At 44.2% G+C, this 25,629-nt stretch overlaps 1 protein-coding gene across 3 annotated transcripts in view; it reads left to right on the plus strand.

The window, feature by feature from the left end:
- The window catches only part of SCML4 (Scm polycomb group protein like 4), a 117,184-nt gene that overhangs the window by 75,618 nt on the left and 15,937 nt on the right, over positions 1-25,629 (plus strand). For all 3 annotated transcript variants that reach the window (XM_039531703.1, XM_039531705.1, XM_039531704.1), the window contains one exon: positions 1,110-1,304. In XM_039531703.1, coding sequence (XP_039387637.1) covers positions 1,110-1,304 — 195 coding nt within the window. The remainder of the gene's footprint in view (positions 1-1,109; positions 1,305-25,629) is intronic.

Consider the following 25,629-nt stretch of genomic DNA (forward strand, 5'->3'; position numbering starts at 1 on the left):
TGGGCAGCACTTAATGATTCCTCCCTCCTCCTTTCGTTTCCCCTTTGGGCACTTTAACTCCAGCTACAGCTTTCTTGAGAGAACCCAGATACACTCAGCAAATTATTCTAACTCATTCTTGAAAACATGCAAATCAGCGGTGAGCAGTGCAGTGTAGTGTGAGGTTTCTACTGTTCATTTATTCTTCTCTCCTTGCGTGAGCATGATTCTCATTAACATTACTGGGGGAATCACCCTATGGGTCAGGACTGAACAATTCATTGGACTCAGGTCTTCTGATTAGAATCATACTCAAGTACCAAAGCTGAAAACCTTATTCAGATATTTTTTCTCTTCCTTCCCTCCCAGCAGCAACAGAAAAGGGACAGGAGTGACCATTAGGAACAAATGGCATCACAGCTGTTTCTACTCTTAAAAAATGATATTGGGTCAGAACTTCAGCTGATATAAAGTGACACAGCTTCATTGAAGTCCATGGAGCTATGCTGATTTACATCAGCAGAGGATCTGGCCCATCATCTCCCACTCCCAGTAAGAAGTGTCCGACAAACAGAGGAACACAAGTCCTTCCACCAGGAAGCAGAGTGGGAACCTTTGCCCTTTTCTTGGAGTCATCTCAGCAGATGAACTTCCTGGATCTAGGAGACTTGAAGCCCTTATCCAGGAAGTAGCTCCTTATTCGCTCACCACCCACTTGCCTCCTTCTGACAGGAAGTTGAGTGAGGCTTCCAACACAATTTCAGGCTGTAGACTTCACCTCCTTCCAGCCTAACTCCTTTACATAAATATTCTCTTCAAATGCTTCCCAATCCCAACGCACCCCCACTTTCCACTACTTGAGCCACAAAGTTCGTCTTCAGATCTGATCTTTGTCAAAGTCCTGGCAGGACTAGCATTTGAGGTTAATCCATTACAGAGGTCAGGGCCAGCTGCAAAATTTGGATCTGGATCTAGGGTTGTGGTTCAGATCCCTCTCTATGGAAAATATTCTATGCAACCAAAACAAACATTGCCTGGAACCATTTTCATGCACCATTAAAAAGACCTCTCAGACTGTTTTGCTCCCGTGCATCGTTGAGTGTACTGAATTGTCCTCACTTGCTTTTCAGTTTCTGCTTCATTTGATGGGAAGCAGCACCTCCTGAGCCTGCCAGTAGTGAACAGCATTGGCTATGTCCTGCGCTTTCTCAAGAAGCTCTGCCGCAGCCTACTGTGTGACAATCTCTTCAGTAATCAGCCTTTCCCACAGTACAGCAGCACCTCTGGAAACCCAACGCAGTATGAGAATGGAAGACTGGAGTCAGGTGGGTTTTGATTCAACTACTGGTAAAGATGTGATGAGGACCAATAAAAATGAGGCTTTTCAGTGCTCAGCCAGAAGATAACTCTCATCGATTCCAAGGCCAGAAAGGACCATTGTAATAATCTAGTCTGACCTCCTGTATAACACAGGCTGTAGAACTCCCCCAAACTAATCCCTACAACAGATCTTTTATGAAAACATCCAATCTTGATTTAAAAATTGGTGGATTCTCTATCACTGGCACAGCCCTTGGTAAATTGCTCCACCCCCCACTAGTTACCCCCCACTCAGACCGGGAAAGAAAGCTATTCTGTATGTAGCTTGTGGCAATTTGTAAGCAATCCAACACATTGGGCCAGGTTCCTATTAGTTACCTACTATAACTCCAGGGTAATGCCATTACCTTAGCAGAACTATTCTGGATTTACATAGTGGTAAACTGAGATTAGAATCAGGCCCAACTTCTCTCACTTTTAGATTTACCTAGTGAGTATAAATCTAGATTGGATTTGTGATTCTTTAAAAGATTTGGTTAATGATTTACTGAGCACAGGCTATGTGCTCAGTGCTGTACAAACAGAAAAAGGAAGGTCTCTGCACCTTACAATCTAAAGAAGATATAGACCAAACAAACCATGCATTGAAAACCAAAACATCAAGCAATGCGCATGCGTGCGTGCGCGCGCACACACATACACACACACACACACAGTGCTTGATGATTTAATATTGCTAGGTCTTGCAGATGCTGTGCATTTTAAGGGAGGTGTTATGCTTCACAGCCTACAAAGAGAGAAATTAAATAAAAACATAGGATATTCTTGCCGGAAGGTTGCAATGTAACACTACTTTATTTCTTACAATTCAGAACAGACAAGAAGCCCAAAACAGAGAAATAAAACCTGCTGCTCCCTAAAAAAAAAAAAGAAAAAAAAAGGCACAACTTGCTTTGAGCTGTCTCTTTTCAGACTGACTCTGATCACACCTACTATGCTACAGAGTCCCCTAGGCTGCAAGCATGAGGAACACCCCACCCCCTCTATCTTAGGCCTGGTCTACACATGGGAGTTACTTGTCTGCAATTGTGAGAACAATGCTATAGTGTCCACAGTTATGATCCCCAAATCGCTCATTTGTCAGGAAGACCCTAACCCTGCCTTCTTTACACACCCTGCTAGTGGGAGTTTGCAGTGCACAATCCATGCAGGAGCAGACTTTTCTGGAAAACTGATGCAGCTGTCACCTCACTCTGAAGCCATATATTATGGGGGAAGAGAATTAGGAAACCAAACATTGAAAAGTTGTATTGTCCTGCTCAGAATAAGGCATTTCCAGCACCCCTAATGTACTTGTGAAGCCTGGACATTTGTCTATTTGTTGAAGGCCTGCTGCCTGGAGGCTTTGTGTGGAAAGTCTGTTTCTGATGGAAGGCTACAATTCATTAGATGTGGCTATTTTGTACTCTCTGCATCTCCTTTACAATGTCATTTCAGAGCAGCTGTTTCAGAAAACACTGGCTGCATTAGATATAGGGGTCGGTCACGGCTTTGCCACAAGGCCAGAGTAAGGAGCAGCATGCTGTTATGTTGCCTCAGGAGCAGCCTGGGAGGGGACCTGTGACTGCTCTCCCTCTGGATCCACTCACTGCTGGAGGGAGAGAGTAAACTGTGCAAGGTCTATACACAGTGCCATGTGCATTCACCAGCACAGCTATGCCCTCCCCATGCCATTCCCCCTCTCTCCCACCTGCATGGGGTGGGGAACATAGTGGCCCTACAGAGCTTGCTTCCCACTAGTGAAGTTCCTCTCATCCTTCCCAAAGCCAGCACTGCAAAGTCTCCTCTGATGTCCCATGTGAACCAGTATCTGTGGCCAAACTGAGCATAATTATGAGCACCAAATTCAGACCAGCTGTAAACTCGTTAGTCTCTAAGGTGCCACAAGGACTCCTTGTTGTTTTTGCTGATACAGACTAACACAGCTACCCCTCTAAAACATCAGACATAGTGTGTTCAGGAAACAAGTGCAAGTAGTAAGGGAATGTAAATGCATTGAGGCGGTGGGTGTGTCAAATGAGTGTCATTTAGGCCTGGTCTACACTACGCATTTAAACTGGTTTTAGGAGCATTAAACCGATTTAATGCCACACCCTTCCACATTAAGAGGTCCTTTATATCGATATAAAGGGCTCTTTAAACCGGTTTCTGTACTCCTCCCTAACGAGAGGAGTAGCGCTAATATCGGTATTACCATATCGGATTAGGGTTAGTGTGGCCGCAAATCGATGGTATTGGCCTCCGGGCGGTATCCCACAGTGCACCACTGACCACTCTGGACAGCAATCTGAACTGGGATGCAGTGGCCAGGTAGACAGGAAAAGCCCCGCGAACTTTTGAATATCATTTCCTGTTTGCCCAGCGTGGAGCTCCAATCAGCACAGGTGGCAATGCAGTCCGAAATCAAAATCCAAAAAGAGCTCCAGCATGGACGTGATCACTGTATGGGGCAGGCAAATCTGTTCTATCAGAGCTCCGTTACAGAAGACGAAATTCCAAAGCATTTTTAAAAAATCTCCAGACAGAGGCCACAGTAGGGACTCAGCACACTGCTGCGTAACAAACGTAACCGAAAGCCAAAGAATCAAATGGACGCTCATGGAGGGAGGGAGGGAGGAGGGACTGAGGACTCAAGCTATCCCACAGTTCTTGCAGTCTCCAAAAAGCATTTGCATTCTTGGCTGAGCTCCCAATGCCTGTAGTGTCAAACACATTGTCCGCAGTGGTTCAGGGCATAGCTCGTCAATTTACCCCCCTCACCCACCCCCAGAAGAAAAAGGGAAAAAAATCCTCTCTTGACTCTTTTAAATGTCACCCTATGTTTACTGAATGCTGCTGATAGACGCGATGCTGCAGCAGTCAATGGCAGCATCCTTGCCCCCCCTCCTTGGTGGCTGATGGTACAATATGGCTGATATCCAGCAGCAGCAGCCTTGTGGCAGATGGTGCAGTACAATAGGACTGGTATCCGTTCTCATCATCATCATCAGCCCGTGAGTGCTCCTGGCTGGCCTCCGGTGAGGTCGGCTGGGGGCGCCTGGGTAAAAAACTCCTGATCATTCCCAGTAGATAGCACAGAACGGCTGGTAACCATCTTCATCATAGCAACAGAGGACTGAGCTCCATCAGCCCCCGCCCTTCATGTGTAAAGAAAAGATTCTGTACTGCCTGGACTATCATAGCAGCGGGATGCTGGGCTCCTCTCCCCCACACTGCTTAATGTCCTGTCTGGACTATCATAGCAGCTGGAGGCTGCCTTCCTCTCATTTTAACTCAGTAACAAGTCACTGTTTCTTATTCCTGCATTCTTTATTACTTCATCACACAAATGGGGGGACACTGCAATGGTAGCCCAGGAAGGCTGGGGGAGGAGGAAATCAACAGGTGGGGGTTGTTGCAGGGGCACCCCCTGTGAATGGCATGCAGCTCATCATTTCTGCGGGATCTGACACGGAGCAGCTGTGCTCTCTGATACACTGGTTCTCTAGTACACTTGCCTCATATTCTAGGCAGGACTGATTCTATTTTTAGATACCATAAAGGAGGAATTGACTCAGGGAGTCATTCCCATTTTTGTCTTTTGCACCCATGGGCAATCTCAGCCAGGGGCACCTATGGCAGCAGCAGATGGTACAGCACAGAAGGACCGATAATCATCATCTCATTGCCAATTTACAATGGCATGGTAGATGGTACAGAACAGCTGATAACCATCTCTGCTATCATGCACAAGCAAATGAATGCTGCTGTGTAGCGCTGCTGAATCGCCTCTGTCAGCGGCATCTAGTACACATACGGTGACAGTGACAAAAGGCAAAACAGGCTCCATGGTTGCCATGCTAATGGCGTCTGCCAGGGCAATCCAGGGAAAAAGGGTGCGAAATGATTGTCTGCCGTTGCTTTCCCAAGGGAAGGAGTGACTGATGACATTTACCCAGAACCACCCGCGACAATGATTTTTGCCCCAGCAGGCACTGGGATCTCAACCCAGAATTCCAAGGGGCGGGGGAGACTGCAGGAACTATGGGATAGCTATGGAATAGCTACCCACAGTGCAACGCTCCAGAAATCGATGCTAGCCTCAGACCATGGACGCACACCACCGAATTAATGTGCTTAGTGTGGCCGCGTGCACTCGATTTTATACAATCTGTTTTACTAAACCGGTTTCTGTAAAATCAGAATAATCCCGTAGTGTAGACGTACCCCCACACACCAAAGGGCATAGCAGGAAAAGCAACATACAGAGAAGTGTAGGCTACAATGATGAGAGCCAGGTAGGTGGGAAATCAGTGGGAACTGGAGGGCTCAGCTCCTCTGAACATGAGGCCGCTTTTAATCACAAGCCTGAATGTGGCTTCAGGAACCGAAGGTTAGGCATCCAGTTTAGGACGTTTGTCCTGTAATGGTAGAGACTCTCTCATTCTAAATGACTGACAAAACACCTGGGCCATAATCTGCCGTCACTGAAGGACTATTTGAAGTGCCATTTTTCACCCTGAACTTGTGTTGGTCTTAGTGCTCAATTGGCAGTCACTGAGGAGTGTCACTTCAGAATCTGGCTGCACAGTCTGACTGCAGAGTAGATCATGAGGCTGTTCTGAGTGAATAGCCCCAAGAGGGGAAAGAATTTCTTTTTTCATAAGGTTAACAGAAATAAAATGAGACAGAACTTACACTTATGATTAAATTGAGTGTCAATTACAGGCTGATTCTACTGTACCTCACCTTGTGCAAATGTCATAACATGTCAAAAGGCAGCCTAGAAAATCCCCTGGAAGCCACAATTCCAAACCTCAGTTTGTTCAAAAGTATTTCCCTAACACGACTATCGACATCAGTGAATTTTGCAGTGAGAATGCCATAGTGATCTCATATCACACCTCCTGTCATGATCTATTAGACCATTGGGGGCAGTCATTGCTCTGTCATCTACATGATTTTTCCTTTCCTTTTTAAAGTTCAGTTAATGCTTATGAAAGATGCCAGGTGAACAGAGCTGGGAAGCGAACGCTTATCGTTAACTACCGAACAGGCGGGGCAGCAGCAGTGTGAGGTTCCCCACAGTGACCCATCCAAATCACTTCTTCTGGCTTGGAGGCACCAACTCAAGGGGAGAGAATCTCATGTCCATGCAGTCCTTAGCCTCTCTGCTTAGGCTATCACTAAGGGAGTCTGATTGTGATGCTGGTTTTTGTAATGTGGAGATCTGTCTACTAGGAACTGGACTGAGTCAGCTCTCTCATTTCACAAGGAAGAGACACCAGGTGGTAACAAGTCTCTGTCACTAACAACCTGGTTTGGATGGGAACAAGTGAACTAGAGGTGAAAGGTTCTATAACCAATGACTATTCCACTACCTTCATTTTTCATCTGAAGTCACATTAAGTCAGGTGCTTGCCACGCGACACGCGAATCTGACAGAGCATAGCGCTATTATATATCAACCTGGTGCTATTAGTTTGGAATGGCTAATATCAATCACTTTCAGCCATTTAGGAGTGAGCTACTCATAAGAAACATCATCCGCTCCCCCCCTCCACATGACTACAGTATTTGCACTGCAGATGTGATGAGTGGCAACGTAGCTTTGAATCCAGCATTATAAGAATGATTGATTATAACATGTAGTTTTGTTTCTTTAATATTTTTTTCTTGGGCATTCAGGATAATTTTTTGTGTTTTAGCCAGTCAGCACCAGGGCAGGGTTTGTTTATTTAGTGTGGCCATGGTTTCTGCCAGTGCCGGTGCTAATCCACTGGGGGGCCCTAAGCAGGAATATTTCACACACACACACACACATGCAACACATACTAATAATTAATGGGGGGCAGGTCTTGAGCTGCTCGTGGCCCTAAGCAATTGCTTCATCTGCTTATGCCTAGCACTGGCTCTGTTCTGACTGAAGAACTGTGATCCAAATTCTGCCATCCTTACTCACTTTGAATAGCAGCTTACTGTGCTACCGGTCCCATTCATTTCCTGGTACTACTCAGCCTGAATGCGAGTGGCAGACTCTATTCCAGCCATGCTACTCCCTTTGCAAATGCTGTCGTTGTAGCTCAGGCTCTGTTCTGTGTGGGGTAAGTGGACAATGATGAGCCACTGAAGAGATTATTTTGTCACTTCATAGCATGAGGAATCCATATAGTGCCAAAATGTTATGTCATTGCTATAAGTGAAAAGATTACTTTCCTATGGAACGGCAGTGCAGCCCAATCCCATTCAGCCATACGCTCCAGGAGACACCATGAAACAGGATTTTGGTGAAACTGGGGAATCAATGCATAATACATGTCGATGGTCTTGTGCTTCCGTTAAGTCGGCATTTTGATTGAATGAGGTGGCACATACTGTACTAAATACCTCAGTGTATATATCCTTGCTACAGTCAGTTATTATTGGTTTTGGAAACTCCTTTACAAGATTATTGTCCAGGCTCATAAAATACATTAAAGCATTTAATGAGAAATTGACTTTAGCCACATGAAGTGTAGGAGGGACGTTGGGGATGGTGAAGACTACCCTGTCAACCCTTAGCCAGCAAAGGGAGCTGAAATGCAGCTGCTACTCCAGTCTATGAACTGGATAAGTGACCCCAGCCCCTTCATGCCACACCTACAAAGAGCCAATTGACCAACTACTACTCCCACTTATAGCAGTGTGAATCCTCAATCACTCCATTGCCATCAGTAGAACAACTCCAAATTTACACTGGTGTAAGTAGGAGCAGAGCTTGGCCTGCTGTACTTGTGTGTCTTATGAACCTTCCTCTGGCCAGTTACTAACCCCTCCTTCTGCATCTTTGCAGCAGAGTCAGTACAGAGACCTCCTCTATTATGTGCAATGCAGAGGCCAATCCCTCCCCCCACACCCCGTAGCTACTTCTGATGTAGCTCCCCCTGCACTCGTCATGATAATACCTTGTCCTTAGTGCAGAGGGATTGTGCAAGGCCCTATACACCTGGGTGAATTTCACATCGAAGGTGAAATTCCCATAATAAAACGCCATAGGACATCATGCAAAGCTGCAATGTTTTTCATGGTTTCCGTTCTCCGGTTTGGAATCTAGATGGTCTTTCTTTTAAAACTGCGTGTGCCTTTTAGCCTCTGTGCACCAATGAATGTAACCCATATGGTAACTTCAGGGCAGTTATTCTTGAGTTACATCGGCAGGAGAGAGAGGAGAATCTGCAATTGCGTCTAGTCATTAATCCACTGACATCATGCAGTAGTCACCTTTCAACCCTGCCTATTCGCTCATGCCCACAGTCAGCTGCCAAATGCTAATGGCTACATAAAGGCCTGGTGGGAATTGTTGATATATTTATTTAAGCATATATCATGTACAACGTTTTAAATGTCTGAGAACCCAGAACCATGAGGTCCTATTCATAGCTAGCCCCTGTGCCTATTCTTACCGTTGCTACCCTCATCTTCTTCATAACCCATACTGTTTGTTACAATCATTTGTTGCCTCATGAATTAGACTGTAAGACGTTGGGGCGGAGATCATGTCTTCCTGTGTGAACAGGGCCTAGCACAATGGGGCACTGCTCCTTCTTGGGGCACTATCACAGGCATAGTGTGAGCAGTCAGACCGAGTGGGTGGAGCTGGAGCCAGGGGACCAGAACCAGAGCTGAGGGTCAGAACCAGAACCCAGGAACCAGTGCCGGAGCTGGAACCAAAGGCCAGGAACCAGAAACAAGGCAAAGGAGCAGGGTCTGTCACAGCAGCTGGCTGGGTTGCACAGACAACTTCCTGGTGTCCCCGCCAGGTTTAAGTAGTACGCCTGGACCAATCAAGGACTCCAGGATCACTGCCAGTCAGATCCTTTATGGGTAGCCCGTCCTATAGTTCTTGGGCCCACAAAGCTCACAGCCTGTCGATCGCTGCACTGCCAGAGTTATCAATGGATGGCTTGGATGCACCAGTTGCCAAGGGACTATCAAACCCAGGTTCTAGCCCTCTCAAGCCTCACAGGTGCTACTGCAATACTACTAATAATATGTCCCACAGCCACATCACTCTGTGTTCTGATTCCATTAGGTTTCACATGGGAAGTGAGCATAGGCTTAGGTAAGTACTTGAATGGCTGATCTCCAAAGAACTCCCAGGCGTACTGGAGAAAGTTGTGCTGGTGAAACAGAAGGTGTCAATATCCCCCCACCTTGAGTCATTCCTGACCTGATGCCCCTTGCAATGTTAAGCCTCATTGGCTTTCTGGAGGTACCATCTTTTGGATGAAGGTCTGACCACATGTGGTCATTGATATTCCAAAGTCACCTTTGACAAAATCTGGAGCGTTAACCCTAGTAGCTACTTTCAAACCTGCCAGCTGTGTTTGGCTTCCTGAAATTCCCCCTCCAATTTCAACTGCATATTTAATTTGTTTACTCTTTTTGTCTTGTGTTGTACTGTGCTATCAAATGACTGCTGTGTTCTACCCCAGGGGTGGCTGCATTTAAATGAGGGGCAAGAGACAATTTCTCACTTCCCCCTATGGCCGCTGCTGATCCTTCTCCCCAAGGAAGGGATAGGAGGATCTGTGAACAGTGAATCTTACAGATTTAGAATCATAGGACTGGAAGGGACCTTGAGAGGTCATCTAGTCCAGTCCCCTGCCTCATGGCAGGACTAAATATTATCTAGACCATTCCTGAAAGATGTTTGTCCAACCTGCTCTTAAAAATCTCCAATGATGGAGATTCCACAACCTCCCCAGGCAATTTATTCCAGTGCTTAGCCACCCTGACAATTTTTCCTAATGTCCAACCTAAACCTCTCTTGCTTTAAGCCCATTGCTTCTTGTCCTATCCTCAGAGGTTAAGAAAAACATTTTTCTCCTTCCTCCTTGTAACAACCTTTTACATATTTGAAAACTGTTGTCATGTCCTCCCTCAGTCTTCTCTTTTCCCAACTAAACAAACCCAATTTTTCCAATCTTCCCTCACCGGTCATGTTTTCTTTAATTATTTTTGTCGCTCTTCTCTAGACTTTTTCCAGTTTGTCCACATCCTTCCTGAAATGTGGCACCCAGAACAGGACACAATACTCCAGTTGAGGCCTAATCAGTGCAGAGTAAAGTGGAAGAATTACTTCTCTTGTAGTGCTTACAACAGTCCTGCTAATACATCCCAGAACAATGTTCACTTTTTTTGCAACAGTGTTACACTGTTGACTCATATATTTAGCTTGTGGTCAACTGTAACCCCCAGATCCCTTCCGCAGGTCCTGGCCATGCCAATGGTCTGGAAAAATACCTGTGGAGCAGAGATCTGTACTGTGCAAGGGATGTTTGCACCCTATATTGTGCTGCCTACATCAGGCACTAGCAAAACAATACCAGTTCACCTGCAAAAGGCCTCTCACTAGCTGCAAAGGAGGGGGGGCGGATTGCTCCTCTCTTTGTAAACACACTGTGAGCCTTGCACAGAACGTGGTATAGCAATCAAAGTAGTTGTGTGGTCCAGTGGAAAGGGCACTGGAGTGGGAGTCAGGAGACAGGATTCTATCCCTGGCTCTGCCATTGGCCTGCTGGCTGATCGGGGGCAAGTTTCTTCATGTCTCTGGGCCTCTGTCCTCATCTGTCAAATGAGGATAATGATTCTCGCCTTCCTTTGAAAAGCCCTTTGAGCACTGTGGATGAAGAACACTGAATAAAAGCTAAGGAATATTCTTACTATCTAAATTATTATGGAAATCTTGTCCTCAAAGTGACACAGGAGATACTGAATAAACAGAGGCACAGAAATTTCAAACCCTCAAAGGCCATGAAAAACACAGTGTTTTCTCTTGCCAGTGTTGTGGCTTGTTAAATCTTGTCCTGTCATGCACTAGGAGCAGTGCTCGTGGTTTTAGCGTATGCTCAGAATAAATGGCTTTTATGGTTATCAATAGCTTCAGCTTGGCTTCAGTGTTTAATTACCTGCAAAGGCCATTTATTGCCTCATATATTCCTCTACCATGAACATTATCCCTTAAATGCTAAATAAAATATTACGGTCACATTTAAAGGGGGAATGAAGGCATTGTGCGAGCCACCTAACCACAGCCAAACTAATATAAAACATCTGCCTAATCTTAAAGTTGTTTTTTCTTTGGGGAGGTGTGGGGGGCCTGGATTGACCACAGTGCTTGAATTGGGGTAGAGGGGGAAAGTATTTGTATTCTCAGGCTCTTTTCTTTCTTTTCACAACCAGCAGGTCTGAAAAGAGGGAGTATGACATTACCCACCCCGCACAACCTCCCTCCCCTTTCAAGAACTGATTGACTGTATTTCAGTGAGGGGGTGTTATGTTACAATGATAAGTCATTTATAACCCTTCATTTAGATGGAACAGAAATTTACCTTTATGCACAGTCTTGCTTTCTGGACATAACATTTAAGGTGATGACTTGGTGAAGGAGCAGCAAGAGCTGCAAATTTTGAGTAATTTGTTACTTGTGAACTTGTCTCTCAAAAATGCCAAGGAGGGAGAGGAATTCTTGAGGGTGGTACCTGGGGATATAAGTAGGAAAAATAGGTGAAGTTAAGTAACAGAAAATTAAAATACAGAATCAAGAGAAGTTTCCCTATAGAGTAATCTGTTAGGTTATTGATAGTCTCCCATTGCAGGCAGTAGAAGTCCCATTGTCTGCGACCTTTAAAACTAAACTGGACAAAACACTAGTAAAGGTATAACAGCGAATAAATCCATCTTTGGCATGGAGAGGGAGAGGGTGATCCAGTAGGTTAAATTCACCCAGTGTAGATCCACTGACAACTATGTAGTTCCACCAAGGAGGAACTTGACCCAGAAGATATTTTTGATCTCTAACATCTATGAGAGTATGTTTGCTAACTCAGTGATGGATTGAGGAGGCTTCTGAAAATTCTGCTATGATGTTATCAGTATTCAGACATGAATAAATGGCTTCTCTTACTTAACTCAGGAATGACCAACACTTTCAGCTATGTTTGAAATTGAAACTCATGTGCATGCCCAGTAATGGAGTTGCTCCCACTTCCTCGGAACTCTGTGTCAAATGATGTGAACAAACCTCCTTCCAGCAGTCAGCCCAATAAGAAACATTTCTCATTCTCCTCTGGATTACTGCATCCATGCTCACACTGCAAACAAACCATCCCCTCTGAATAAGACCCATCACATGCTGAAGGCTGGAGCCTTGTTGATCTCTCTTCTTCTAGCAAGTGCCACTAAAAACAACTGAAAGGGAACATGAGTGACTTGCATTATTGAAAAAACAGTACTTTCAGAGCAATGGCTTGCAGTCACCTGGTTCCAAGGCAAGATGATTTACAGCAGAATCAAAATGTTACTGATGCTGAGATCAGGGCAAAGGAGCCAAATACGGAATGGGCCTTTCCAAAGGAATCTAGATAAATCTGTTTTTGATAACACATAATTCAAAGTGGGTCAACAAAGAATTTGGATGAAATGATTAGAGTAAGTGCCCAGAGTGTGATGGATGAGATAGCAGCCACTATGAACAAAAATATACATGAGACAAGCATTTTAATTCATGTCTTACATGTCCAGATGTGCAGAATGAGTGTAAAATATATCTAGAGTCCTAGTAAGATGTAGAATTTCATGCTTATGGTTATATTTGTTTCAACTTGTTAGGATTTTTAAGATTTTCTTGGAATTTTTTTTCCTTCTTTTGAAGCAGTTTGAATGTAAAATATCAGCAAGTGCTTTATTTTCAAATGAGTTAAATGAAAGTTAAATATGAATCTCCCATTCCTAAAACAATGTGTAAAATATTTCATGTTGGTTAACAATGTGATTCAAAATGCTCATATTGCAAGAAATCAGACCAACAGATTGCTTAAAAATCCCACAGACAGCAGTTCACCATTATCAAAAATATCACTTATCCAAATGACATTTACATTAATCAGTAACTTCTAAAATTCATCATGGCCAACAGGGGAAGAAGGGCCTCAAACTTTTACCTTATGCCAGTTTGTGCCATGCTATATAGAGTTATTCATGTGTTGTGTGATCATACACTTAGTGATACTATAGAGAAGGCTATGAAATTTAATTTTCCATTGTTCATGTACAGGAAGCCCATGTATGCACACACCTGTGTAACACCGATGGACCCCAGTTGGAAGGAGGGATCAAACCTGGGGCTTCTGGAGCTTAGTGCATGAGCCTCTACTGCGTGAGCTAAAAGCCCTATGGCTGTTAACTAAGGCTGTAGAGCAGACTCATTAATCTCTCTCTCTCTCCCTCTAAATGGTTTTGGTGCCATTAGATGGGCCAGAACATCACACCCAGGAGGTGTGTGCGTTACACGTGCAGTATGTGAATTTGATGCTTATGAAAGGAAAAGACTAATAGAACTGACTAGAGTGAAGTACAGTGCAGAATGGCGCTGTGCAAACTCCTCATCACAGCTATACCTATGCAACTCGACACTCAGGTGAAACACTTCTGCTATTCTAGTTTTGAACCTTTTCTGATCAGAGACTAGTCATGTGCACTGAATGTTGTGGTTTGGTGACAAGGACCAAAAACATGGGGGCATTCAATGGAATTGAAAAGTAGCAGATGTAAGCAGAGTCAGAATGAGCTCTACCCTGACATCTGGTGGTGAGCTGTGGAAAAGGACTCCAGGGGCTGATCTCGTTTGCCTGGGCACACCCACCCTACCTAGCACGATGGGACTACTTGCCCAAATGGTCACTTTGGCTGCTGTGGGATCCCCAGTCTCTTTGTTATTGGGGCAGGAGTAATGAAGTGTTGTTATCCTGGTTATGTGAATCAAGGACAGTAAAACTGTACTTGGCATTTTATGATGGAGGGATTCACCCTCTAGTAAGTAGCATTCGCTAGGCAAGGGACATGGTTCCAAAGCCTAGTGAACTGAGTGAGTTTGTCTGTCTGTGTCTGAGTGAGTGAGGGCAGGTGGGTCCTTCTGAGGGCCCTAAAGACCACTTTGATCCCTCTTCTCTCCACTGTGTAATAGCAGAGCTAATTTTGCTTCCATTAGGAGTCTTGTTACATGCTGCAGAGCTGAAATCACTGATACCTAGGTCTAAGCATTAGACCTACTTTGGACTAGTGGTTCTGAGTACACCAGCACTGGGCTCCCCAACTAGCAGCTGAAATCACTAAAGAGCTGAAGTTACTAAAAGCTGAAATGAGTGAGAGCTATGTTAAGTAGGGAGGGGAGCTGAAGACATATTGGTGGTGAGCAGCTAGTGGAGAGGAGTGGCCAGCAGGGTGGCTAGTGGAGAGGAGCAGCTAGCAGGGTGGCTAGCGGAGAGGAGTGGCCATCAGAATGGCTGGCAGTGAAGACTGCAGCGAACCCCACTTAGAGGCATGGCAATTGGCTGTCGACCCGAGCAGTGGAGCATGTAAGGTGCCCCCATACCTCCCCCCTCTTCCACCCAGGCTGGGAGGTGAACTCTGCAGATGATCTTCTGAACTCTGGGGGTTGCACTGACCAAGGACAGAAACTGTGGGAGGGGTGACTTTTGGATTGCTGGACTTAAGAATCACCCTGGGGCTGCACTGACTGAGGACAGAAACTGTGGGTGGGGTGACTGTTGGTTCGCTGGACTTAAGACCCTGAAGGGGAAAGGACACTGCCAAACTTATCTGGGAGTGGGTCTTTTGTGTTATGAATCCTGTTTGTGGTGTTTCCCCAACATAATGCCACATTGTTTCCCTCCTTTATTAAAAGGCTTTTGCTACACTCAGACTCTGTGCTTGCAAGAGGGGAAGTATTGCCTCTTAGAGGCGCCCAGAGGGGTGGTACATAATTGTCCCAGGTCACTGGGTGGGGGCTTGAGCTGGTTTTGCATTGTGTTATTGAAAAGGAACCCCTAGATACTGAACCCGGCCCTTGTTGCTGCCAACTCTGAAGGGCAGAAGGGTTACACAAATAGAATACTGGAAAGAGGAAATACTTTTTCACTCATCATGTTATTAGACTGCAGAACTCATTGCCACAGGACACTGTTGAGGCCAAGATTTAAAAAAAAAAAGGAATTGGGCATTTATCTGGAGGAAGACTATCAAGAGCTATAATAGTGAATCCTTTAAAAAAAGGTTTGCGTATAAAATAAAACTTATGATTCAGGATTTAAACCAATGTTTAACTATTAGGATGAGACCTTCATGGGGTAAGATTATCCCACATCTTCCTACTGTGGGGTTCTTGAACCTTCCTCAGAAGCATCTGTTGCTGGCCACTATTGAAGACAGGTTACTAGACTAGGTGGCCCTTGGGGCTGATCATTTGGCAGCTCTATGATCCTAAGAGCTCATTTCCATTAAGGCAGAATTTGAATTTGCATCTCTACAGGTGAAAAGTGGAGGAATTGCCCAAAAAATGTATAAAGTTGAAAGGTCATTTTTTTTTGCTCAGGTTCCAAAAGGAATGTTTATGCAAAATTCTTCATGAGTGACACGTTTACTGTTTTTCCTCCCCCCACTGTTTCTCCCTCTTTTTTTATCTCCTTCCCCTGCTTTTTTCAATTCTTTTCTGTTTCCATTTGCCTCTTACAAAAGACAGGGGGGAAGGAGAAGGAAAACCAAAAAAGAAAACACTGCTACATTTCCATTTACCAGTTACAGCAAAAAAAACAACACCGACTATTTTTTTAAAAAGCTGTAGTGTACGGTGAGTGCTTTAACCCACTCTGCTACCCAAACTCTGTGTAGTATACATTCATTCGTAGCAATTCTTTTATAGCACCCAAAAGTTTGCTACGTGCTTATATGGATGTCATAGAAACACAGAGCCTGCCTCAGTTAGACTAAACCCAGGAGAAATCACTCTTTAGCAGTTCATCTCTACAGCAGTGCCATGATTTCAATGTTCATAATAAATATAGGCACAAATGGATGGGGTTTAATTATATTTCCCTGGTCCTGCCTATGGTTTGATTGTTTTAAAATGAGTCTGATCACATATTCCAGCTGATGACGCAACAACTGCCATCCCATCCTTAGAAAAATTCAGATGTGGCTGCGATGAAATGCTGTCATCATGTGCCACATTCTTGCTGCTCACTGGCTGTTTGTGGTTGCCTCAGTGATGCTTTGACTCCTTAGGGAAGCATCTCTGTGTCACTCTCTTCTCTTAGTAGTGAGTTGCTTAGCTCCGCTGCCATAAAGCAGATGTGACTCCTTTAAAGGTTTTATTGCCTGACTAAGCTAAGACAGCCAGGGCATGGTGTGGAAAAGGTACTGTAAAGTTAAATTGCTTCTTTTGATCTGGCTTGTGTTGGATTGTTGAGGGATATCGGAGTAACTTGTGAGCAGATGCTTTGTTTATAACCAGAGTCACAGATGGTGCTGCTGCCCGCAAGACTAGCACTTTATTGTAAAGAGCACCTCTACATATTGCTACCGGAGATAAGAGCATGACAGTTATTTCTTGACAAGCTGTGACTAGTGCACATATGTGCATGATACTATGGTGCTGAGACTATGGAAATGCCTCTGAGTGGGTGACATATTTTCATGGTGTTGTATATCTGGACTGGGGCTTGAGCTCTTGAGCTAAAAGGAATGGGTGGTGTTGTCATCATAATGTAAATCAGATGCAGTAATTCGGCGCTGGAAAACCCCAATTCATTATCAGGCTCAGCTAGGCGTATCAAATATTAAACTACTGTGGAGACAAGGTATAAAGAAGTATTTTGACCAGACAGAAATGTGTGAGACTGTGTTTGATAGACACAGAAAATGTTCTTTTCTGATCCTTGGAGTCCAGGTTAAAATGAAGGTTGGCAGCTCACAGCTAATGCATGCCTAGTTGGTAAATATCAGTTAAATCTTCCTCTGTCTCTTTTTTTCAACAGGTTAGATTAGAATGAAAGGATGGTATATAAAAGTGGACCGTACTGCACCTCTTTATTTGATCTTCCTGTACTTCCCTATTCTATTTTTTCACATGTAAAGTTTGAGAGGCAGTGTCTTCATTCCTTGTTAATTGGAACTCATTAGATGAAAATGCAACATGTTTTCACAGTGATACCCTATGTTGTACAGAAAGCTTCCAGTTAGTTAATACAGATGTCACTATTTCCACATCCATTCCATCTCCCCAATGCCTGAGCACAATGTGGGAGTTCCCTGGGGAAACAGTACTTAAAGATCCAACATAGTGGATCTCCTCTCTCTTGCCAAGCCTTATAACTCCAATGTGAGAAGGAAATAGGCAGTGGCTATCATGGGAAAGCTGTAGAGATTAGGTTCCGTTTTGGTTAGGCAGCACCTCTTACAATTTCAATAAAAGAGAGAGAGAGAGAGAGAGAGAATGCATTCCCAGCAATAAACAGAACATTTAGCTAGCTAGAGAATCTATCAACATTAAACACAGGAATGAGGAATTTTCTGGGTCAGATCTTGAGTCTCTTTAGTTTTCTTCTGAAAGTTAGTGAGGAAGCTCTGGCTCTGCAAACAGGATGGCAGACCAGTGTTTGTTCCAAGTTGTGTTGTTTCTCCTTTGGACTTTATTCATGAATACTAAGGACCAAATTCAGCCTTGGCATAAGCAGAGGCAACTCAGTTGACTTCATCGATGTTACACTCACTTAGGCTGAATTACATACAAAGTACTTTCCTAATGTATTGAAATATTAAATACCAGGCTTCCACCAGAGTAATATGTGACCTTGGCAATGGAACTGTAGCTGTGCACAGTAACCACAACCCCTGCTTGGATAGGAGGCCTGTAAGCAGCTAGCCTAGCCCCAGAAGTGGGTGATGCTGGCTGGGGAAGGGGTGTGGCCAGGAATCTGATTCAACAAATCCCCTGCCAAGTTAAAGCTGCTGTCCCCCAGCCAATCAAGCCGGGGAGAGTGTTGATACGGACACCTCTTGCCATTCAACAGAGTGAATCCCTTTCTGATATAGGGGCTGAATTAAGCCCAGTGAGTATAAAACACAAAGGAATGTAAGCTGCTTAGGGAGCCTTTGAAAGAGACTTTGAGACTCTGGTTGGCTCCTCTCAAAATGTCTGGGCAATGAGTAAAGCCTGTCAGATTAACCGGGGCTAGGAAAGGAGAGGACAGGACTGAGGAAGACATGATATCATGCAGCTTAAAATAGTGAGTTCACATCTGGTCAACCCATTATAAGAAAAAATATTGTAGCACTTTAAACGGTACAGGAAAGGGCCATAGGGTTGAGCCTACAACTAAATGATATGAGCAATGGGAGACAGGCTAAAAAGAGAGAGTGAGAAAAAAATCTATATTAGCTGGAAAAAATGTTAATGGGGAATTTAATGGGAGCAAATAAAATGACAAACCAGTATAGATGGTGGAACAAGAGGTTATGAAGAGACAGTAAAGAAAAGCAGTGTCAGAACAAAAGTTACAGAACCGTTTTCCACACGGAGATAAAAACAAACACCAGACCCTGACAGTTGTCCTGGGAAGCTACCAGTGTGTTGAAGAGGAAGTCTCTTGTTTAGGAAACTAGTATCTATGTCTCCAATTAACCTCTATGGGGATTTTCTCTAAGTATCCTCTGTCCTATGTGCACATCCGATATGGCATGAAACGTACCAGACCGAAGGCCCTGGAGCTCTTTGACAGGCAAGAACTTATTGTGTAGCCTATAACACTGACAGGGGGGCTTCCTTTTGAGATGCTGTCTTGGGAATTTTTGGCAGACGTTCCTATATGGGGTGAGGCAGTTTGTAGCTGAATAACTGGCATTGTGGCGACAGAGAGGCAGCTCGTGATATACTAGACAAAGTCATTACATCTAGTGCAGGGTAATTGTCAGATTTGCTTGCTGTGGTCTCTGTGCTGAAGAATGTGTTTTTGCGTAATGTCTGCAGCATATAATCCAGAGTTATGACAGTTGTGTTTTGTTGCCCTGATTTGCTTTCTGAGCTTTTGCTATGGGGATGGGGATTCATTATTATTAATAATAGTTTTTAAAATGGTACCTGGCAATAAATATAAGTAGCATGTTAGAAATATAGGCCCTGATCCTGCAAATTGATCCATTCAGCTGGACCCCTGACACTGCACAGAGCCGTGCTGATGTCAGTGTGGATCTGCCTGCGTGGATCAGGACATTAGATTAAGACACTGTTGTGATGCATGACATATAAATGTACACACAGGAAAGTAGATAAATCCCTTCCCCTTTATAGAAATTTATAATCTAAGGCCTCAATTCTGCAAACATTTAGACTCAAACTGAACTTTATACATGTGAGTCATCCCAGTGTGGAAATATTCCTAGGAGTAAGGTTAAGCATGTGTGTTTACAGGAAGTTTTTGTTTTATATGGAGATATCCTATCTCCTAGAATGGGAAGGGACCTTGAAAGGTTATCATATCAAATCAAATCAAGCCCCCTGCCTTCACTAGCAGGACCAAGTACTGATTTTGCCCCAGATCCCTAAGTGGCCCCCTCAAGGATTGAACTCACAAGCCTGGGTTTAGCAGGCTAATGCTCAAACCACTGAGCTATTCCCTCCCCCCTTAAGGAGCTAGGCCTTAAACACCCAGGACAAAGAAAGGCACAAGAGTTCAGGAAAAGGAGGGTGTAGAGAGATTTAAGGGTGAGAAGAATAAAATAGGAATGCTTCTGGGAGGAAACGTGGTTTAAGGGGGATTTGCAGGAGGAGAGAAAGGACACTTGGCAGGAAAGAAGAGGGAGATTGTTCGAGGCATAGGAAGGCAGCATTAAAGACAGCACAAAGTCAAGATGAGGGAAAGAGATGAAGGAAGCAGTAAGAAGAGGTGATAAAGGGGAACTTGGAGAGAGAGGTGGGAGGAGGAAATAAGGCTGGGGCTTTATATATATACATATAGAGAGAGAGGGTTATGGAGGACTTTGAGTTTTAGGACAAACCGATGTAAGAGAGAAAAGCAGTGGAAGGATTTAAGGAGGGAGGTGATGTAGGTGGAACAGTAGGAGAAGATGATGACTTAAGGGGGCTTTGAACAGTCTGCAATGGGCAGAAGCAGGCAGGCTGCAGGGGATAACGTTTGAGTAATAAGGAGATGGGGAGGAAAGTGCAGTTTTTGATGAAACTAAAAAAAGAAGTAGGAAACTGATCTGCCTGGAGGGAGAAGGGCTGTCCATCCTGCATGTTCTCTCTTCATGCTTTCCCTGTTAAATGTGTAGTTTAATGAGGGGGTTACATTCCTAAATTTATTCTGTAAAATATATTATTTGCATTTGAGTAGTACCTAGATGCCCCACCTGAAATCAGGGCTCCCTTGTGCAAGTGCTGTACATATGCACACGCTAAGAGAGAAATAACTTACAAATTAAATAGGTAAGAGACGAAGGAAGTACTATTAGTATTATCCCCATTATACAGACAGGGAACTCCTATTTGCTAGCCAGGTGCATGGGGATAATAAAGATGAATCCATTCATTAGCTTCAATAACTCAGGGTTTGTCTACACTGACAGTGTTGCAGTGGCGCTTAGAGAAGACACTACCTATGCTGATGGTAGAGCTTCTCCTGTCGTAGGTCTCCACTTCCCCAAGAGGTGGTAGCTCTTCCCCACCCACTATCTCCCAAATGGGGAATATCTGCACTCACTCCCCACCCCTCGAAATGGGGTGCACTCCAGACACGGCACTCTGTATTTCGTAACCTTGGAAAAGAGCGTTCCTCCACGCAATGGCCCTGATGGGCAAGCAGAGAGGAGGCACGACTGCTGTGACTTTAGACAAAGCCCAGTGCCGCAGGGGCTGTGAAAGAGTCAAGCAGATCACATTAGCTCTTCAGAGAGATGGAGGAATCTCCTTCCATAAAGGCCTGCTCTGTGGCTCCAGCAAAGATTGCTGTGTAGTCAGGAGAAAACAAGACAAATCTTTGCTCAGAATGCCTTTAACTATTCATCTGTTTACCAAAGTGTGCCTCCTGGAGCCTGCACTTATTTATTGTGAAACAAAATAGAGTTTGACAAGACCATGCAATGTTGAAGGATAATATTTTGACAGAGCAAACCCCCAGGGAGCTTATCCACCATAGTAGGTACATTGCATCTCATCTATAATACAATTAGGTTGTCCTCACAATTACCTTCTGTGTGTTAGAGACCATGTAATTCTTCCCTCATAATTCTAGGATGCACTTAGACAATTATAAAATACAACAAACCAACCACTTAGGTACACAGATGGCAATATTGTGGCATCATCTTTTATCAAACCTGATTCCTACTCCGATGCTTTTCAAGGCCCTCTTCTCTGATTTCAGTTCCCCGCCCATCTATTACCCCTCCCCACTTGCTGGGGATACTGTTCCTCCCCTTTGGTTGGAGCTGGTTGGAGGGCTTCATAGTTGTCTGGTGGCTATCTCTGGTCCCCTTCTCCTTTTCTGTGCCCCTGGGTCTATGAGGCTCCTAGGCTTTCTTCTCCACATAAGTCAGTCTCTGCCACCCCCTGCCCCTGGATATCGCTCTCCTCTTCTCTTGTGCTATCTTCTTTTACATCCATAGCTGCCCTTAGCCCTGGGCTTCACTTAAAAGTTAGATTGACAGCTACTTTGCTCAAGGCTGTGAAAAATTTGGCACCCTGGGTGCCATAAGTCAGGTTGACCTAACCCCCAGTGTAGACGAAGCCAGGTTGATAGGAGAATTCTTCAGTCGACCAAGCCAACACCTCTCGGAGAGGTGGATTAACTACATCGATGGAAAAACCCTTTCCATCAATTTAGGAAGCGTTTACACTACACTGCTACACTGTGTAGCTGTGGCTGTGCTGCTGTCATGCTCATAGTGCAGACACAGCCTTACTACCACATCTCTTCCCTAACAGACTGTATTCCTGTTTCCTCTGGCCTCCCTGCATCCTCTTCTCTGTACTCTCTCCACCTCTTCTTGTGTGCGGGCTCTTTAGATCTCCTCTCTAATTCCTGGTATAGCGCACCATGCTGCTTCGTGGTCTCAAGACGGTGGACATGTCTTGACTAGGAAAATAAATTGTGTTTAAAATGCATCAGTGACCACAGTTTTAAATTTTTTTTTTTAGCATGATGAGCTGAGCTAGCTAGCTCACTATTTCGGATGCATAGAATGGAACACACAGACAGGGGATATTTATACATGCAGAGAACATGAAAAGGTGGAAGTATGCATACCAACAGGCAGAGTCTGTTTTAAACAAATCTTTGCACCTGCATGGATGCGGAGAGCCTAGGATTGACATGACCAGCCGATGCATTTTCAAGTTGCAAATCCCCGTTTAAAACTGCGTTAGTTAAAACATGTTAGGTAGCATTTTCCTAATTTAGGCTTTGCAAATAACCAGATTTTAGTTCAGTGGCTGAACAAAAAAGTTGGGGGGGAAACTGTTTCATGTCGAGCCCAAACAAAATTTCTTGAATTGTTGTTGTTGTTGTTTTTTTAATAATATTGAGGGAAATTCTGAAACAAGAGTCTTTCCTAAGTGAAAAGTCGAAGCAGTTTTGACCATTCCAAAATGTTTTTTCTTTTCTTTTTACCAAGTGAAACTATTCATTGAAATCGAGCCAAATTGGCAAATTGTTTGGGTTGACCTGAATCTGCATTTTTGGGGGGGAAAAAACAAACAAAAAAGCATTAGCACAAAAAAAGTCACCCTATTCCACTCACCAGAATCTCTTGCTCAGAGGAAATCCCTGGTCAATCCAGAGTCAGGCTACTATTGTAGATATGTTATTCATGGTTGGAGATTATACTGGTTAAGCAGGTCATCTTGAAGCCCAGAAGCCTTTAAAAGGCACATTTTGAAGCCTGATGTTTGAAGAGGTTCATATTGTTCCTATCTGTAGCCTGTCCTTCCTAATAATAACATAAAAATCACACTGTCAACTTCCTATGCACCTTCCCTTTGAGCATCTCAATGGGTTTATTAAACATGAATGAATTAAGCTTCACCACATTCTTGCAAAGTAGGTCCCATTGTGCCCTCTTTACCTGTGGGACAATGGCGGTACAGATAGGTGAAATAATTTGACCAAGGAGGTCAAACAAAAAGTCTGTGGCAGAGCTCAGAATGGAACTAAAATCTTCTGGTTCCCAGTTGTATTCTTTAACCCAAAGACAACATTTTCCTGGGAATATATGTTGACACAGGATATATCACTTCTGGGCTGCTGATATAATAGTTTTGCAACAGCCAGAAAAGCCCTCACAAATGTCGGAGCTCATTTATACGTACGATAATATAAGATTTATATTGTTTGTGCAGCAGGGCTCTTTTAATATGCAGTTTGTTGTTTTGATAGTCTGTATCTTCTTCATATAGTAATCCCATTAAAAGACCATTTTTTCCCAGAATAAAGATGTAATGATTCACAAGAGGCATAATTATTCCATGTGGTGCAGGCGGGATATTGCAGAAAGAGCTGTGGTGGGATATTGCAGAAAGAGCTGTCCTCTTTATGTGTAAAAGCCTTTTGTGGCTGGTGTTCTGCTCAGTAATTAAATTCCTTTGAATGAGAAGGCTTGATTGGATTCCCTCTGGTTTAATGGGAGGAGTCTGAACTGTAAGCTATTTAGTTCAACTGCTATATAATTTTGGTATCCATTGAGGGGTGGGGAAAGTCTGATCTTTTATGCTCTAGTTTTGCACCAGTGTAACTCTGTTGAATTCAAAGGTGTTACACTTCATTTATATCAGTGTAATATGAGAATCAGGTCCAGAAATTCTTAGCAAAAAGCACCAGCAAAACCTATGAACCTAGTCTATAATAAGGTACACCTCTACCTTGATATAACACTGTCTTCGGGAGCCAAAAAATCTTACTGCGTTATAGGTGAAACCGCGTTATATCGAAGTTGTTTGATCCACCGGAGTGCGCAGCCCCGCCCCCCAGAGCGCTGCTTTACCGCGTTCTATCCAAATTTGTGTTATATCGGGTCACGTTATATCGAGGTAGAGGTGTATTATATATATATATAACCATCCAACTTGATTTCTGCCTCCTTGTGTGTTCAGCCTGTGCACTGAATGAGACAGGGGTCCTGTGTAAAAAACAGTATGTGATCGTGTAATTAAACACTGTATCATAATACAGGTACAAGGAGGAATTAAGATTGTCCCAGCAAACATAAATCTGGTATTTCTGAACTTTCAAGTGCTTGACTTGTCAATCTAAGTAATATTCTTTTAACACAGGTTTTTGTGGGTGTTTTTTTTTGTTTGTTTGGATGGTTGGTTGTGATTTCCTACATTTTTTTAAAAAGGAAAATAAAAAAATCCTATTATGTACAACTGCAACAACCCCCTCATCATGCATCAGCAGTAGGGTTTGAATCCTGTAGCTTCAGCATAATAGCACAGACTTTTACCACTTGACCCGTAGGACTAAATATGTTAACTGACAGCAGGAGGGAAGGCTGTTATCCCAGAGGGGGAAATGGGCTGCCATCACTGTGTGCTGGGGCCAAGAGGTGGCTGGGGGAGGCCCAATCAAGGTCTCTCTCTTTCCCCTGCTCTGCTATCCCCATTTGGGAGTTGAGGGAGCTCTTATCCCAGGGGGACCCTAAAAGGGAGGCTGGGCTGCCGAGGTTAGGGGTAAGCTGTTGCAGGGAAGGAACCAGGGCTGGGTCTCCTTCCTCCCCATTGCTACAGTTCCTCTGGCAGCTCTCACAGATATTGCTGGTGGTGCTACTGCTGCTGCTTTGGTGGTGGTATGGCCTGTTCTGGGTTCAGTTATTATTTTGCTAAACTTCCAAAATGCTCCTGGGGGGATGCAAGTGAAAAAAGGGAACTGGCGATTTTTAATAGTTTATATCTCAGCTGAACCTGAATGGAATTTCATGGGGAAAAGAAAAGGCCCTTGTCTAATCTAAGGGCTTTTTCTCTTCCTCCAAACCATGGAGGTGGTAGCACTTCCCAAATAAAAGTTCTAAGAATCTTATATAATAGAAAGTGTTAAGCAACCTACATATACGGGGTTGCTACCAGCTCCCCCTATATACACTGTACACACAATACCATCCATCCTATGTATTCATGCCACAGTCCTTCCCAAACCAAACCCCTACTACTCCATCCCCTCCAACCTCTCCCTGTTGCAGTCTTCTCTCTTCCCCATGTCTGGCTCCTTGTCCCAGTCCCAATCTCCACTCAGGCTTCTTATCCCGGTTTCCTTGCCCAGCAAGTCCTAATCTTCCCCTTCAGGTTCGCTGTCCAAGTCTCAGTCTTCCCCCACTCCCCCTCTCCTTGCCAGCCAGTCCCAGTACCCCTGCCTGGCTCCTTCACGGATCTGTCTCTCCCCTTTCCACAGCTTTCAGTCGTCCTCCCACACCCTTGTTTCTCCC

Source organism: Mauremys reevesii, linkage group 3 (assembly GCF_016161935.1).
Source record: "Mauremys reevesii isolate NIE-2019 linkage group 3, ASM1616193v1, whole genome shotgun sequence".
In the NCBI taxonomy this organism is placed as follows: Eukaryota; Metazoa; Chordata; order Testudines; family Geoemydidae; genus Mauremys; species Mauremys reevesii.